Raw genomic sequence first — 18,025 nt, 5'->3', positions numbered from 1 at the left:
CTCTGATCTTGTCACGTAATCCCTCACTACTAGACCAGTTGTTTTAATTGAGTTACTGACTTGGAGCTGGTGTGCTGTTAAATGACTCGGATTCCGCCATAGGATTTAACGCCAACTATTCGCTGTCGGTACTGTGGGTAGGAAGATAATGACGCGAAGTGTTCAACATCAAAACAGCCATTACTGCACATCTCTAACTGCGAACTACCAGTGGATGAAAGAAGATCAAAACGAGCGCCTGTAGGACGGAGGTATCAGACTTCACTCGACGTCTAAAACCAAACAGTGTCCTGACTGATATGATCACAGCATGAAAAAAATGACTCCATATTTATTTCAATGATGCCACTGCAGTGATACAGCGGGGATGCTTATGCAAAAACAATTCAGGGTAATGAAGCGGAAAATGTTACACCTTGCTCAACTTTTGCCCCGACACTGGGTGACATCAGCTGGCAACGCACCGCGAAAGCAAGCCAAATACATGCACTTGCACATTCCTGATAAAATACTTTTACAGTGTGGACAGGGCGGTTCTACTGTTTATATGATGGCTGCCAAGATGGAGGATAACACGATCATCAGTGTGATAAAAGATGGTATTATAAACTGCAGTGCAATGTTTTGGCATCTGGTCATTCTTCACACTCATGGATCTGTTTTAATAATCTCACCTAAAACTGCATCAGTGATTACTTGCGTGATTGATTGCTGCAGATAATGTGTTATTGATTAATCATCCCTAAAGCTCAAATAGACCTATTCAAATGGTCTGTTTTGTCACTGAAAGCCAAGGCCAAATAGTCCCCTTATGAAATCTCATATAAATTCTCTAGATCTTTTTATTTGGATCGACACCAAATTGTAAACACTCCTAAATATGCAGGGGTTTTTTTCATCTGGTTCCATGAATGTATATTTTTGAGAAATCAATGAAAATGTTGTAAACCCCCTTTATCACCATGTTAAAGAAAGCCAAAAAAATAATCCTGAATCTGCCCCCTGTTCTGGATCCGCACCAAAATGTAATAGCTTCTTCCCTGATCCATACGGCCTCGTTCCACCAAGTTTCGTAGAAATCGGTTGAGTAGTTTCTGCGTATTCCTCTTGACAAACAAACGGACAGGGTTGAAATAATTACCTCCTTGGCAAGTTTACTATCTTAGAAGATAAGGATAACAAATTCTCACCCTTTTGCCGTTGTTACTTAAACAATGACTCAAACTGTTTATCTAATCGATTCAGCCCGAGTCTCACAAGTACCTGAAACTACGCACTAATGTCTGCAGGCCCCCTAACGTAGTCTGGGGTCTCCTGTTGTTTACTCGTCCAGCTCGACTTCGAACACTTGAGATCACACTGATGAAGTGTTGTTTATGAGGCCATGTGAAGCAGAGATGTTAATGTTGCCGTGCTACGTACCAGGCGTCGTTACTCAAACCCAAGAGTGTTGAGGTTGTGAGTGCGATTTACACCAACACGTCATTTTGTGGTTACGTGTGTGTGTGTGTGTGTCTGTGTTTGTGTGTATCTAGCGAGGCATGTGCTTGCTGTACTTTCCTATCATATTTCATCATGGCTCAATTATAAAAACTTGTTTATGAAGGATTCCGCACAAGCTGTATGTTTATCTTGTGTCTCAGAACCAGTTATCCGCTCTCATAGCTGAAAAGAACACACTGTGTCCTTCTGTTGCTTGGAAAGTATTAAAATGCTGTGTGTAGTAGCGTTTGTGTAAGTGTGTGTGGGGGGGGTGGTCTTTCTAATTGCTCATCAATTCTGATTACGGGTGATTATAGTTGTATTTTTGATGCTCCATCATTCTGCAGGTGGCCATCAAGATCATCGACAAGACCCAACTGGATGCTGTCAACCTGGAGAAGATCTACAGAGAAGTTCAGATCATGAAGATGCTGGACCACCCCCACATAATCAAGCTCTACCAGGTGAGCCATCAACACCCTTTCACTGCCTAATATGCAAAATGTGAATAAAAATGATCTAAAGCTGCTTTCCACGCGGCATCTATTGCACTTTTGTCCGTCCTGGGAGAAGGATCCCTCACTTGCTCTTTTGGGTAATTTTTCAAAAGGACAGAGGATGTCGCACCTTGTTAAGTTATATGAGACAAATTGTGATTTGTAAATATGGGCTATGATTATGATATGTAATTTCATGTTGGCTCTTGTCTCTTTTGTCTATCTGTAATGGAAATCTCTTTGTAACTTGTTACTCCCCGTTTCATAATGACGTGTGATGATAAACGGTTTCACCTTGTTTTTCTTTTCTGTTTATTATTGTAACAAGTATTTTTAGCTTTTTATTTTGTCTTTCTTTTTAAGCTGTGTCAATCAAAACATTTCCTGGTGATTTGTTTTTTGTCTTGGTTGTTTAGATCTTACTTTCTTTGACACATCTCATCACAACCCTGTGTACTGATGATAGAAGAATGTCACTATTCATGTTTCCTCCATGTTTGCATACCACACACAAAGACGTTTTTAAAAATCATTAGAGAACCGGTTTTCAATTGTCCAAACCATCGTAATTGCTTGCCTGGCAGCTTATTAGTTCCTTTCATCAATGCCGGCGTGTTTTTCTTACTGTTACCCATTGAAAAGCATTGACGTCAAACTCAAGTGTTCACCCTGATGGAAACATGCAACAAGGAGGATTCATGGCGTAGAGTAAGAAGTGATCACTTCAGGAAGAAAGATGATGAAATTTGTATTGTCTGTAATTTCAAGTAAGGGTGTTAACTCCAACAGTATGCCGAAACCTCTGTCTATGCAACAGCGGCTTATCTTCCAGTAATGCCATGTATTTGACTATCTACGCACGAGTGCCACTGCCTCCCAACCGAGAAGAATGTGTTTACCGAGGGTAAATATCTTATGTGATAATGACATTTGTGCCACGTAGACGGGCTTAGCAGGTATTTTCTTTGACTAAGAAAACGTAATTAAAAACAGTGGTTAACCAGTTGAGCTTCAGAACACCTGAGTCACACTCTTGCAGACTCTGGGACAATAAAACAAAGGGCCTTTATTTCCCACAGAAAACTTATCAGAAATCGATAAAGGAATCAATAAAGAATCTAACCAATGAGCAGAATTGTTAATGGCATTCTTATCTAAATCTTATCAATTCCCATCCTTAAAAATGTCCATCTGAACCTGCCCAAATTCACACACATATTTGTGTTATTGTTTTGTTGTCCTGTTATTGTCTTAGTTATTCTAAAGGGCACTGTAATCATGTAATGATGCATTGCAGTGTGGGTCCAGTGTAACATCTGCTGAGAAAGCCCAGAATTAACTTTGCCTCCGACTAATCTGTGATCAAATCAGTTTTGCGGAGCAGAATTGCCGTCGCTCTCTGTTGATCTTCACTCCAGGTACTTTAGCAGTCGTGGTGTTGAAGCACAGCACTAATCCAGGTCATTTTCTGATGCATTAGCAAACAACTGCTGCCGAGCAGAACCTGCCACCACTGGATAGTTTAAGATATGAGAGCTGAGTCTCAGTTAATGACTGACTGACCCTACACTGCGCTGTGTGTATGTTCTCCACACTTTGTGAAGGTGCTACTGGCCTAATTCAAACTACATAATGTTTGTAGGTTTATATGAATTAAATGTTTGCAGTGTAATTTTCTATTTAGGCTAGGTTTGGAAATATGCACCTTTTTAATCACAATTACATGTATCACCTGAAAAATAGGCCAGAATAGATTTGTTCGTTGTTAAAAAGCATTTTTAATTCTTGTCCGTAGCTCCGGTCTAAATGCCCAAGCATGTAATGTACTTTGAACTTAAGGTCGATATATTTGTGTCTGGACAACAACTGCCACAAGAAATTCTACAGCAGGACGAGTGCTGTTTAGTATCTCTTTGTCTAACATGCATGACAAAAGTTGGAAGCAGAGTTGCAACAAGATGGGAATTTCATGAAGGGTTGTTCACTGACACATGTTGACAATTGGTGTCTGAGGACTAGAACAGCTTCGCTACAGCATCATCAAGCTGATAAGTGGATGGTTAGGTGAAGTTAACACAGTCGAGTAACCAGTAACTGCAGAATAAAGTGCTGCTGTACGCACAACAAAGTGGGAGCTTGAAACTCTCTGGTTTAACCATATCATCCTCTGGACATATAGAAATTTCACATTTCAGTTCACGGTTTCAGTTCTTGGTTCCATGTAGACCTGGTTCCCATAAAAGATTTTGAAATGTCACAGTTGGAAATGACAAACACTTGATAAACAGCAAAACATTTCACAAATCTGAGGTAGATCAATTATGTGTCACATCTCCTCACTGTGCTTACACAATGCAAAACAATGTGTTACGGCCCAGCCCTAGTCTGGTCTATTCAGAAAAAGCATCATACACCATGGCTTAACTGTAAACTGAAATGTTCTGTGTCATTGTTGATTCTTAGAACACATTCGTAATTGTGACAGGATTTGTTGCTGCCGAAATTTGCTGTATTTCTTTCAGGTCAAGAACAATTTTGCTTGATGGTCTCTGTAATGGTTCTATTAAAATGACGCCATCTCACTTTCAGTAGTGCGACGTGTGCTGAAAGGATTTTTATAGAAGTAAATCCCATAAATGTCACTTCCCTTGTGTCATTTTTATAGTAATTGGTATGAGAAAGTTAACATAAATTTAACATGACTCAAAGTTTATATTGTGAAACGATTTGTTCTGGTTGTTGCACTTTATTGACGTGTTAGCGAGGCTAAAGGAAACTTGTTTCATCCAGTTACTGTGATGTCCACTGTCTGGAACAAAATAGCCCGACCACCAATGACTCAAACAGTTTTTGGTGATGCAGTTATGTTACATAAGACGGGTCCTGTTACTTTGTTTAGGGGAAATAAATGAGTGTTCATTATCATTACACAACCATGTGGCACTGCTCCAACTTTTTTCCGTGTTATTTTAGTATGTATCATTATCTCCAACGGCCCCTCCAACCAATCAGCACAGGTCAATTAGCGATTTCCTTTCCCAGTCTCATAAACTGGGCTTGGCCCCGTGGCCCCGGAGGGAAGCCCTAGCAAATGAAGACACACAGAGACACAGACAACCCAACTGTGGACCCCACTCTAGTTTATCGCTTCTCCGCTGACCCCGCTCTTCACTTCCTTTCTCCCGCTCATATCTCACCATCATCGGATTCTCTTGAGTTCACCACTCTCAATTATTCTCGACCAGCAAGAGTCTCTCTCCAAGTAAAAGACTTTAAGCCGTCAAAATTATCATTGGATGCTTTTTATGAAACTACAAAACCATGTCTTTCAATACTTTTTCATAGGGATGCCTTTACAAAATGAATGCTTCATTTTAATATCAATCAGTTACAGGAAATCCTTGAATAAATTGAGTGGATCCTGACACCAAGTCAATATCCTCTACGCTACAATTAATGTCCACATTGTTAAAAGCATTAAAATAATTACATTTAAATGTATGATTCATTGAGAGACTTGTATTCAAAATCAAAAAGCATAGCCTGTATGCAGCATGTGATTCAGCCCAGAGACGACTCTCATTCAGATGGGATCAGTCAAGCACAGATTGAAATGGTCTTCAAACTTAAGTACTATTATTGTTATGCTTGGTTTGGCCATTCAAACATAAAACACATAAAATAATAACTTGTTTGATTGGTGTGGCCAGTTTTGTGGAACAAGCAGCATACTGTTTAACATGTTGAATATCACCTCTAGCAATAGGCAGTGTCAGACCATGTGACATGAAGCTAAACACTAAGAGCAGTTTGCATTTCTTGGCATATGGAATTTGAACTATGAATCATCCACTTGCATTAGGATTTATGACATGACAGATATATGGATTAATGTATTCCGCCTATAACAGTTACAACAGTTCCTAAAAATGCTGTACACTGTGTACCTAATGTGTTATCTTCACTGAATTGAAGTGGGACAGTAATCATTTTCAGTGCAGGAAAGGTTTTTACTGTAGCTGCAGGCATGTAATATAAATGGTAGTGAAGTACAGTAGTCACTTTGTATTTACTGTCTGTAATCCTGTTTAACGTCATTAATTTCTAACAAGAGCATGCGTCATTGCTTTGGCTTGAGATGTGACCTCTGGGACAAAAATCCGTAATCCAAAATGATCAAGAAATTTCATAATTTAGAGTGAAAATAATAAAAAAATAAATACATGTAATAATGTATTTTGGCAAAAAACTTCTACAGCTTCTGAATCGATATAAACATTTAAAGGAGACACATGATGCTTTTTCAGATTTTCCATTGAATGTGTGCTTTATAGTTTTTTTTGCTTATGTGAAGGTTTTGCAAAGTTAAAAAGGCCAAAGTCCACAGTAAAGGTGTGGAGCTTTAGCTCACCCCCACAGAAAAATGCTCCTGGAGCTCCTGAAGCTCCTGGAATACCTGATCAGTTGCCGAGCTTCTGGGGAATCTTGATGTCATGCATCATCACAATGCACCAGCTTTGCATAATACACACCTAGTGGCTAGTCTGACGTGCCCCCAAACAAAGCCAGGTAAAGTGAGAGCAGAGGCCGACATTTCCTACACATGCTGTAAGCGGTTGACCAATCACAACATGATCTGCCAACTGGCCAATCAGAGCAGAGTGGGCTGTATCAGTAAGGGGCCCTTTGAGAGAGAGGAACTAAAACCAAAGCGTTTCAGACAGAGGTTGAAAAGAGGAGCTGCAGCTTTGGACATTCTGAGGAAAGTGATGTATTTTCTGAACATTCAAGCATGTAAACCTTTATAAAGTCAAAATAATAAAGAATCTTGTATTGTATTGAACACATCTGCCTACGTCTCTTCACAGATGATATTTTATTTTGTCAAGCACAGATATAGCTTATAATTTAAATAAGGGCTGCATTCCACTAATGTTACCTGGTGCCAGGGCCCTGCTTCTGTACTGGCTCACTGCCACACCTAAATGAAACAGATTAACTTTTATTACCTTTAGTTACACCTGTCCTAATGTCACAAGGCATAATGTCCGCCATAAGAATAGTTTAATATCCCAAAGTTGATGCTGCGCTGAATTTATCAATCGGTTGTTTTCCACAATACATAGAGGACAAGGCCGAACAAAGGGAGAAAAAAAACTGGCTTTCATTTCCTAAATCCATGAATCGGTCAGTGTAACAGATGGAAAGTTGATCATAAACAATGAGCGTGGGATTTCTGGTGTGAATGTCTGGCTCGCTGTGTCTGATTCATCCTCCCTCTCCATCTGATTCTCCCGTCCGCGTTTCACTCGATTCATCTCCCGAGTGTTTCTGTTTCTAAATCCGTTCTCCTCCTCCTACACAACACGGCACCATGTGAGGGCTGAAAGGTTTTAAGTACCATTCAAATATGCTCGGCAACACCAACTGTCCACCTCCATTCTCTTACATGGTTACCATATTTAGACCCTGTGCCATTCATGCGTTTTGTTTTGCTCATGACTGTGTGGAAGCCAGATGCTGTGGTTTAACCACAGAGTGAGGCTTGTGAGGGTGATGATTGAGTATCTGTTGTTGTAAATCTTGTTTTCTAATTTTCTCCTGTTGCAGGAGAGCATTAATTTTGATTATCTGATGAGAATGTTGAAAAGTAGTCTTCTGTGTGCATTCACATTCACTCTCCCACTCTTTTTCTCCCCTCCCTCGACCCCCGTTCCTTCGTTCTCTCCCTCACAGGTGATGGAGACGAAGAACATGCTTTACTTAGTCACGGAGTACGCCAAGAATGGGGAGATCTTCGGTGAGTGATCTTTTCAAGTCCAAGATCAGTCTGACTAAAGTTTCTTGCACACGTTGCCCCACCCAGTTCATGTACGTCCTCCTCTGCTCTGTTGCGTCAGTCATGTTTTGACAAACAAGGAAGTATCAAAGTCTCGTTGAGTTTGCAGCGCTCCTAGAGTTATTCTGGCCTCGATCTCAAAGGTCACAGATGGAAAACTGTGAACACTGTCCTAATATGGTCCTTGTCATTAGCTGCAAGTAATTGCCGTGCTAAATGTGCTGACATCGTTTTCCTGTCGTGTAAATGACATCACTGGCGGCCTTTGAAGGCCACAGAGAGGCAGCCTCAAAGAGAAAAGAGACAGATTTATTACTGTATGTGGTGCAGAATCACATGCTGCTTGCTGCTTTACTGCTTAGATGTTCAGATTACGCAAGATATAAAGATTAGTTTCTATCTGCTGACCAACAGTGGCGTCATTCCTCCACGTTCATTAGTTCTTGGTACTGATATTAAATTCTACTTTAGTTTCCTGTTAGGACTAATAGAGCAGATCTGCAAAAAGAAGCAACAAAAAAGGACCATCTTTACGAGACATGATTTTACAAATAATTTGTAATTTATGTGGACGGATTACATGGTTACTTGGTGTTATAACCAAAGTGAAACATGTGACAGGAAATGTTAAAAAACTGCAGGCTAATACTGTAGACTGGGCCTTTCCTAAATCAGGAGTTTTTTGTTTTTGTTTTTTTTATTTAAATAGGAAGACAATCATTGGCAAACAAAGTAACATAATATAACAGATTATATGAACAGATGTTGTCCCAATCAACTGCTCATAATGAAGCTAGATTCAAAATGTCCCTCTCAGAAGAGATTGGGTCAAGAGGAAAATGCCTTAAAACAAGCTGCATGAAAATCTTCTAAATTCTTCATATCAAACTAAAATTTACAGAATTAACCAAAAACCCTTTAAATGCAATCTTCTTAATAGACCAGTTAAGACCAGTGAGACTCATATAAAGCTATATATATTTTTTCATGGGAGCCTGAAGGTCTTGCATATGGATTTAAAAATGTTAAAAAAGCCCAGATGTTGATGTGATGTTGATATCACAAAAAATGCAATTCACCATTTTGGACATTTAGGGCAGATAGAAAAAAAGAATTGTTCCTTTGCAAGAGACAATAATTTCCACTCAGTCACTTGCCAGTTTTTTAGAGGCAAAAATGCCCAAAAAAGGGAAGTGGGCAAAAATGTACTAAATGAACATGTGTTCCAAGTGGGACAGTCTGAACATACAAGATACAATAATGATTTTTTTTATCATTTATGGTACGTCAGTTGAACTGTTTTACTGTAATAATGTAAAGTTCAAAGAAAGAGACTTGTGCACGAGGGGGACAGACAAGTCAGAACTTGGCAAGAATAGTACATGAAGATAACACATTATCTCAGTCTGCCATAGAACGAAATGTACTCTATCGCTGCTGCACACGCACATCACACAGACTCAATTTGTACAATGTGTATGCACTACAATCTCCAAACCAGTACACTACACATTAGCCCCAATAAACAGCAAGTTTATTGCACCTTTTATTTAAATTTTTCTATTTTTGTGTATGTATTTGATGAGAAATATTGCGATTAAATATCGCAGGATTATTCTTTTCAAAATCTAAAAATTCCTGGAATCCTTCCTTGCAAACATGAAATACTTTTACCTTCAAAAATATCAAGAATTACAACACAAGTTTCGACCTGTCTGAGGTGGACAAGCTATAAGTGGCTCATGATCCACAAAAATGATTGGCCTCACCTATTAGACTGTCTGAGAATGTTAGCACTTTAACCTACTTCCAGACACAGTAGCAGACAGACTTACTCCAGCAATAGTTTACGGTAAACTTAATAGTCGTGTGTGTGTGTGTGTGTCTGTGTCTGTGTGTCTGTGTGTGAGTCTTTGTAATTCTGAGGCCAGTGTTCCACTTGTGATGTTGACTCAGCAGCAGCAACTCCTGCTCCTGTGACCTAGTGAGAGCTGGGAAGCAGACACCAGGAAAAATGAATGAGAAAACAGTGTGGTTTAAAATGGGAAGGAAGTGCAGACGTGCGGAGAGATTCATCTGCATCAGAACATATGTCACAGCCATTTTAACTCAACCAAGCAGCATCTTCTATTAGCCCAGCCAACAGGAATTCCAATGTACAGTTTACTCGTGATGGAAATTTGCTTTCATTCAGTTCGATGAGAAGATCGATGCCACTCTCAAAGCTCTCATAGTGCTAAATACGAAGTTACTGTCAGGAGAAGGTTAGCTTAGCTGAGCACAAAGACCGGAAGCTGAGGGAACTAGCTCGCCATTTTAATCGCATTAATACATGCTACATAATTTCATATACCTCTTTTACACCAAAGTTAGCAGCATTTTTGAATGCGGGTAAACCAGCTATTGACTCCTTAACCATTGCCAGTAGAGTTTCTTTTCTTTTTTCTGTGTTGCGTTTTGCACAGAACGAAAAATGTGTGCCATAATGTTCAACCTACAAAGTAATTTGACCCGGGAGTGAATGCTGTTTGTATCCATCCCCAAAACCAGATGTTAGTGGGTGGAAGTGGGTTTTTTTACCCGTGGAAAGGGGACTATATATTGACCCTACAGACATTAGAGTGGCGTCCGTCTTCTCATCTAACTCCTGGCAAGACTGTTCCTTTAAACAACCGATAATGATTGGGTCAACCTCATTTTCCATAATCCATAGATTTTCTCATGGATCATCTCAGGATATTATAAAACCATTGTGCCCTGATTCCTCAGACCCCTCTGCCCTGATTGCACAATGTACTATAGTTATATAAGACATTCATATGTCAGGCCAGGCCATCAGCCAGGCAGACAGCAACTGGTCGCTGTAGCAGCAGACTAGTATTACAGTATTCAATCTCACCAAATCGAACAATCGTTACTGATTTCCAAATGTGCTTCGTGGAGAAAGGCTCGAGTCATCCAGTCATGCTGCACTCAGACAAATGGATAAGCTGCCAGGTCTGATCTCCAACCTCGTCCTCCGCTATCGCCCTCCTGAGAGTTGCCTCGTATTTTTTCCGACATGACGGATTTCTCAGGTCTGCTCCTCGCCATAGGTTACACAGAGGAAGTTGTGGATGCTGAACAGCCCAGCCTGTTACTGTGTGTGTGTGTGTGGGTGTGGGTGTGTGTAACTGTGAAGACAAAGAACCTGGGTGGGTGGGCACAGCATAGGAATCCATGCCAGTTTGTGTACGTGCCTTTGTGTCTGTCTGTCTGTCTGTCTGCCGCTCCATAGGCTGCCTCACCACCGCAGGATGGATCAAACCTGGAAATTGGGTCAACCACAAATAAAGAGGAATTGCAGAGAGCAGACGCAGGAGGAGAGAGGAGGTAGAAGAGAATAGAGAGGCGAGAGCAGGGGACATCCATTTGAATTTGGAAGGTGGTGGGGAAATGTAGGGCACGCATATTTAAGAAAGCACTGCTGGAGAGAGGGGAGTATAATAGCTGGCAGTGAGAAGAATCACTCATGCAGATCTCGTGTCTGACTGATGGGAAGGGAATGAGACGGGCAAACTGGTTATTTCAAAGGAATACTTGGGCTATTTTCTTATTTACTTAGGCTGTCAATTTCTATTTCACCACAAACCTTCACATCTGGGTCAGTTCTCTGCATCTGTAAGCTGACGGGGTGTGGCAGCTTTCACTTTGATGACCAGAGGAGAAAAACCTAAATTAATAAAGGAAAGGCTACTTAAATTAAGACCTGCTGTTTGGTATCAAATAACATGAAAAGTTCAAATCTTCTTCAAAAATAAGTTTCCAAGTGACCCAAATATTTGGGTAAACCTGAGGCATATATGCTACAAAACTGATTCACTAGTTCTCCAATTTTAGCAATTAATTTGTAAATGTATAAAACCTGAAAGCTGGATGTTTTATTGTTTATTTGTTTCCAGTTTCAAAAAGTGATGATATTCACTTCTAACCTTTCCCAAGGTCGTCTCATCTGTTCAGGCATCTAACTATCAATGAAGAGAAGCCATATGATTCCCTCAACCAACCATTTCACATGATGTGCAAAATAAATTTGAAGGACAACACCCGATGTAGAGACTATACATATATGAAACTGAGGTTTAGTGGCCTCAATGTTGTCAGATATGTGACAGTCCTGACCAACACCATCATTTTCCATCAAATGAATGTGCATGCACAAAGTTTATCAGTCAATTATGTAGTTTTATTTCAGAGTTACAACAATTAGTCAACTAATTTGTCAGCCTTTCGATATTAAGCTTCTCAAATGTGAAGATTTGCTGCTTTTCTTTGTTCGGTATAAAATAAATATCTTAGGATTTTTGAGTGTTTTATTGAATATATCAAGCTATCTGAATACAGTTCTTTGAGCAGTGGACATTTTTTATTTTCACTTTTTCATAAAGACAAACAAATCTAATATGTTTGGCAGATGAATCAATAATAATAATAATAATAACTTGTATTTGTATTGCAGAGTAAGATCTTGTCAAAGTGGTTTACATCAGTAAAAGTCCAAAGGATGTAGCAGAAGAAGTAAAACCATAAAAACCCCACAGTAAAACACATTGGAATTCAAAATGCTAATAACTAGATGTAAATAGTCATGAAACCACCAAGACAACACAAAATCGAGCCTATAAGAATACATGTTATTGTTCAGTCTGAAGGTATCCTAATGCTCTGATGCCCTGACCTCCTCTGATAGGCCTACAACACAAAGTCTTAGTTCTGGTTGGGTGAGGTTCAGGATCTCTAGGGATAAGAAGTATGTTGCACTAATTGGTCATTACCTCCACCAGATAGGTTTCTTTTATAGTAGGATTACACAAAAACTACTGAACCGATATCTGCCAAAATCATTCTTTCACTTGCTTAACTTTATGACAGATAAATGATTTATAATTGTAATTGGACCATTTCCTTAGGTTATCATGTGTATGATTACCCGGCCTTGGCAGAGGTATGTACTAACTACAGCTTTATAGATTGTATAGATACAATCACTACTAACTAAATTCCATTAAAAAGCATCTACACTGTCTGACAGTGCAGGGTTTTGGTGATGCTTGAAGGAAGCAGATATTCTCTTGATATTTACAAACAGTGAGTGACAGGCTGCGTCTTGCAGCTTTTAAAAAAAACGCAAGAAGGAAAATGTTGTGCCACAATAAGTCTGACATGTTTTTCTACATTTGAGCTGAGGCAATTTGTTTCTCTCCTTCAGTGATTGCAAACATTTGGAAACCGAGTAGTGTTTTAGTGATAAATAAATCAGAACATGTATAAATAATGTTTTTATGTCTGCATTATACAAAATATCAGTCCTTCAGTACAAAAGTTAAACTAAACTAAATAGATAAACAGAGGTAGTGCAATTATCAAATTACAGCTGTAAGATTTCATTTAATTCTTAATTGTTGTCTCTAAATCCCTGGTTGCTGTGCTGACTCGCAGTCATCTGCATTCACCTCATGTTGTGTGAAGCAGAAAACCAAAGAATATTTCTCAGTGGTGATGGCATTAATCAACTAGTATGAGAAAGTCAACAAGGGTTACGTCCTTCAGATTTTAATCGAGTGTTTGAATGATGACGATATGATAAGTTCCCCTAGTTGAGCCTTATATTTCACAAAGAAAAACAATGTTTACACACCTCTACATAATCAGAAGCTCAACCTGTGAAATCCTTTTTGATCCTGCACCGGCCTTGACATCCCCTATAAAAAGCATTCCCTCCCACAAAGTGCAAGATGTTTAAATCATGCTGTGTTCAAAATTTATTTTACGGGTTATGTTTATGTCTGACTTCTCGAGTGCTGTCAGCGTCAAGCAAAATGCAAATTATATACAGTCTAAATGTCTGACTTTTCCCTCGTAGGCTAAGAAAGGACTGAAAAATGCACTGAGAGGTTGCCTGATATGTGTCATTCTTAATTTCTGAACATGCACTGTTTTTATTTGCCAGGCAGTCACATACCTTCAGTGTTTTGAGTCACAACAAACCTCCTGTTTTTTCGCGTCTGAAAAAGCTCAGACTTTCTGATTCCATCAGGAAGCAGCTGCTCCTCAGACTAAAGGAGTGGACGGCAAGAAATGTAATCTGAATTTTTTAGGAGATTAAAAAACACCCTAACTCAATCCAACTGAACAAACCTGTGTGATCACAGCAAACACTTTTAGTCTCCAATCTAGAAATTTAGATGCACAACAACCGGGCAGGTGCTGAGCTGAAATGAATAAATAATCAAATAAATGCAATGATTAAGTGAAAATTGGAGCCCTGCAGTGTGTGAGTCATTAGTTTTTCTGTTTTTTTTTTAATTACTAAATCATCTCCCCCATCTCTCAGTTTAAATTGCACACTTACATATTCATGTAATACAGCTTTGACTTCCAGAAGGAGCACTAAGTAGAAGGGACAGTTGTTTTTCTATAAATCTGCAATTATTGCACCTAATGATTATTTCCCTTTATGGAGTTATTTGACCATTATTTTCTCCATTTCTCATTTTATATTTTTTTCTATAAAATATCAAAAAAAATAGTGACATTTCAGGGGGGGGTTTCCAGGCCAAAACCCAAACATATTAGGTTTTACTTTCAGTTAACACAAATACTCACAAGCAACAAGCTGGAAATGATTCCTGTATTATCAAAAAAAGGTGACTTTTTATATTTTAAAGGATTTACACATTATTTAATTCAATCATTCCAGTAATCCTGAGTAATCCAGCCATCAATGTGTTTCTAAAAGTTTTTTAATGCAGGCCCATTCTGGTGCTGAAATTCAAAACTACACAAAACGAATGGAAAGGGTTTGATAAATTGCAGCAGTATGCATCTTTAGCTTAGTATTTTAGCCAAAGCAACAGAGTTTGAATTTGAGTACTTTCTGAATGAAAATTTGTGAGTTTATCACAGAAGAGAAATCAAGTGTCACGACAGGTAGCTGCATCTGACTTTTGGCAGGTTATGACTTGGATGAAAGGGCAGCGATCCGCTCCAGCTGACTCCAGTCCATTTGACCTCCGGGGGTAACCAGTATTAAATCAGCCCCAACATCTATCAGCACGCACATAGATTTGACTTTAATGTGGCTCTGGTTTGGGTATCAGTGACGTGACGTGTTGTGTCATAGACTGTGTGTGTGTGTGTGTTTGCCCTTTGTCCTTTGCTCACACAAGCACCACCACCCCCCCACACACACAGATGTTGTCACAGGTCTTTTTTATAGACTTGCAGTCATGCACTCATTTCCTGGAGATTTACTCTAACCATCGCTAACTCTTAACCTAACCACTGACCCCGAATTCTACTTTTTTTCAAATTGGGGACACGTCATGGCATTTGTCTTCAATTGTATAAGCCGTGTCTATGAAGACAAGGCTATGAAAGGCGCGCACACACACACACACACAACACACACACATTCCAGTCTTGCCCCATGGTGTTATTTGAAGTCTAGCCAGAGGTCTATCCGACAAGCCAGTCCGTACCCATGATGTTCGTCCCCTCCAAACCTGAGCAGCTGTTATGAGACTTAGCTCCTCCAACAGCTCTCATCAGAAGTGGAACACAGTAGTTGTTGAGCTGTTCTTTAATACCCCTATGATTCATACTTGTTCTTTTCACTTTCCCAGAATGCATCTCTGCATGCCTCACTGTACTGAGGTCCTTGCCCTCGCCAACATTGTATCAGTGGATTACTCATCCTTCCACTGGGGCAACATACCGCTGTGTGTGTGTGTGTGTGTGTGTGTGTGTGTGTGTGTGTGTGTGTGTGTGTGTGTGTGTGTGTGTGTGTGTGTGTGTGTGTGTGTGTGTGTGTGTGTGTGTGTGTGTGTGTGTGTGTGTGTGTGTGTGTGTGTTGATTGCTCAAACAGTAATGACTTGTTTTTCAAGTGCTACTGTAGAGCTAGCAGTAGCAACACAGTGCTCATGTTCATTGTTCAGCCTAAAGTGCATTTCAGTGTTTAAACAGTCAAGCAAGATTCTTTGCAGACTTGAAATAATCAGTTGATTACTCAGTTTGCAACAGTTTTGAGAACTGATCATGTTTTTAAGCTGAGAGGTTACAACATTAGTTTAATCCTTACTCCTCCATAGTAAATATTGCTGGTTTTCTTTTTATTCTTTAATAGTGTTGATTAGAACTACAAGGCAATATGAATGTAATCATCTGAATTGGACCTGTCATGGAGGCTTTATAGACAAAACAATTGATTGAAAAACAAAATATCACTTTAAATTGATAATACAAATAGTTTTCTGTTGCAGCTCAAGATTTCTTAATCCAGTAAAAGACAAGGGAGAATAACTGTGCAAGGCTGCAAATAATCTTGCTTTTAACCACTCGCTGCCTTGTGTACTGTGTCCATTTGGATCATTGGTTGTGCACATCCTTAGATATTTACACTTTGCATAGTGAGCTCCAGTAACACACGCATCACGATTACGATACTGTCGTCCGTCTACGCAAATGTGTTGTTAGAAACCAAGTGCGTTTCCATCCTGATAGTGTGTGCAGTTATTACTTTAGAGTCCTGTTCTCCTCACGTGCGCATACTCGGACCTCTTCGACACATTCCCCTCCCCTGTGTGTTTTTTGATTAGCAGCATAGCATGAAAGCTGCCCCAGTCACTGAACGGCCTCCTCTATGGAATTTGCCAGCTACTGTCTAATCAGGTTCTCACTGTCAGAAGTTAGCCATTAATCAGCCACACTGGGTGTTGGAGCAGCATCATCTCCCTGATGCGTAGTCCTGCAACGTAAAGCTTGAAGTCTTTTCTTTTTTTTATTGGGCAGTCTTTGTCCCAACACACTGCTGACCTTTTAGTCAACTCTGAACTGAGACAATACAGAGTTGTTAGGATGAGGTGATTACAGTGTGATGCATGTTCCTGGCCTGGGGACATATGTTGCTCTACTTTAAATATCTCATGTTTGGTTGATGGCACAACGTTTCTGATGTTAATGGGCTGTGAAATTGGCTTAGTGTGACATCTTTATGCATCTTGACAGAGACCTAGTTTCAAAACTCTTGGCAGTGATGTTATCTTCGCACAACTGTGTGTGCACACCAGGGAAATCACATCAGTATTACTTATATTTAAAAAGAAAGATGAAAGAAGTAAAGATGTGATGTATTTAGAACAAATGCAAAGACCAAGCAAAAATTTGGGTTTTAATATCTCGAGCAAACTAACCTGCAAGTGGCTATCTAGCTTTGGGATTGATCTGCTGGTAATTACATTTCATGTATTTTGCACACTTTGTTTACACATATATGAAGTTTATTTGGCTGCGTTTGTTGTGGTTGTTGTGCATTGTTGTCAGGTTTGGTTGGTGGTCTGTATCCTTGCCAGCTGGAAAGAAAGCCAACAGAGTGTCCTATCTTGTTTGCCACAAAGTGTGAATTGAAGAGTTAGCAAGCTATCTGCACAGAGAGGTGTGAAGAAGAACCCTGCCGGCAGCAACAAGCACTCTCCAGAGTTCATGGGACTGAGAAAAAACAACATGCGTCCTATAAAATAGTCTGTCGCACCGACTTTGAATAATTAGTGAACGCTGAGTGTGAAAGGTTGGAAAAACAATAAGTGTGTTGTAAGAGCAGACGATGAGAGAAAGGTCAGGATCTAGATGCTTGGAGAGAGAAGATCGTAAAAATGTATGACTTTGAGGCAGCGTACAGACGTTTGTTTTGTACATTTTTCTAAACAACCACAAAGTTGCTCTGTCTTTTGTCTCAGCTTGTGCTCCGTGTGTGTTTGTGTGTGTGCGCACTGCAATCATACACCGACAGCAACTGCATCACCATTAAACCTCCCACCAACCCCCTTCCACAGCTCACACCCTGTTCCAACTTGTACCAGTGTGGACACTATGTAGCAGAACAACAGTTCTCAGTACTCATCCTTCCTTTTCCTCTTGCAACTATGACAACACAGTTCACTCTCCGTGTCATCTGTCATCCACTGCCTATTCTCTCTCTCTCTCTCTCTCTCTCTCTCTCTCTCACACACACACACAAGTTGGCTTTAAATAGGTTTCTGAAGAACAAATTACATTGTTTATCTTAAACTGAATATGCTGTAAAGAAGAGCAAAAATAAATGATCCTTTCAAAACTACTGATACTCAAAAAACAAATCTAAACAATCCATTAATTTTAATTGCTGTGTAA

At 39.7% G+C, this 18,025-nt stretch overlaps 1 protein-coding gene across 3 annotated transcripts in view; it reads left to right on the top strand.

The window, feature by feature from the left end:
• The window catches only part of sik2b (salt-inducible kinase 2b), a 42,188-nt gene that overhangs the window by 2,458 nt on the left and 21,705 nt on the right, over nt 1–18,025 (top strand). For all 3 annotated transcript variants that reach the window (XM_035153974.2, XM_035153973.2, XM_035153975.2), the window contains exons 2-3: nt 1,830–1,946; nt 7,716–7,779. In XM_035153974.2, coding sequence (XP_035009865.1) covers nt 1,830–1,946; nt 7,716–7,779 — 181 coding nt within the window. The remainder of the gene's footprint in view (nt 1–1,829; nt 1,947–7,715; nt 7,780–18,025) is intronic.

This window comes from Hippoglossus stenolepis, chromosome 4 (assembly GCF_022539355.2).
Source record: "Hippoglossus stenolepis isolate QCI-W04-F060 chromosome 4, HSTE1.2, whole genome shotgun sequence".
Lineage (NCBI taxonomy): Eukaryota > Metazoa > Chordata > Actinopteri > Pleuronectiformes > Pleuronectidae > Hippoglossus > Hippoglossus stenolepis.
The sequence above is the reverse complement of the archived record's forward strand: the minus strand, read 5'-3'. Positions and strand labels throughout refer to the sequence as shown.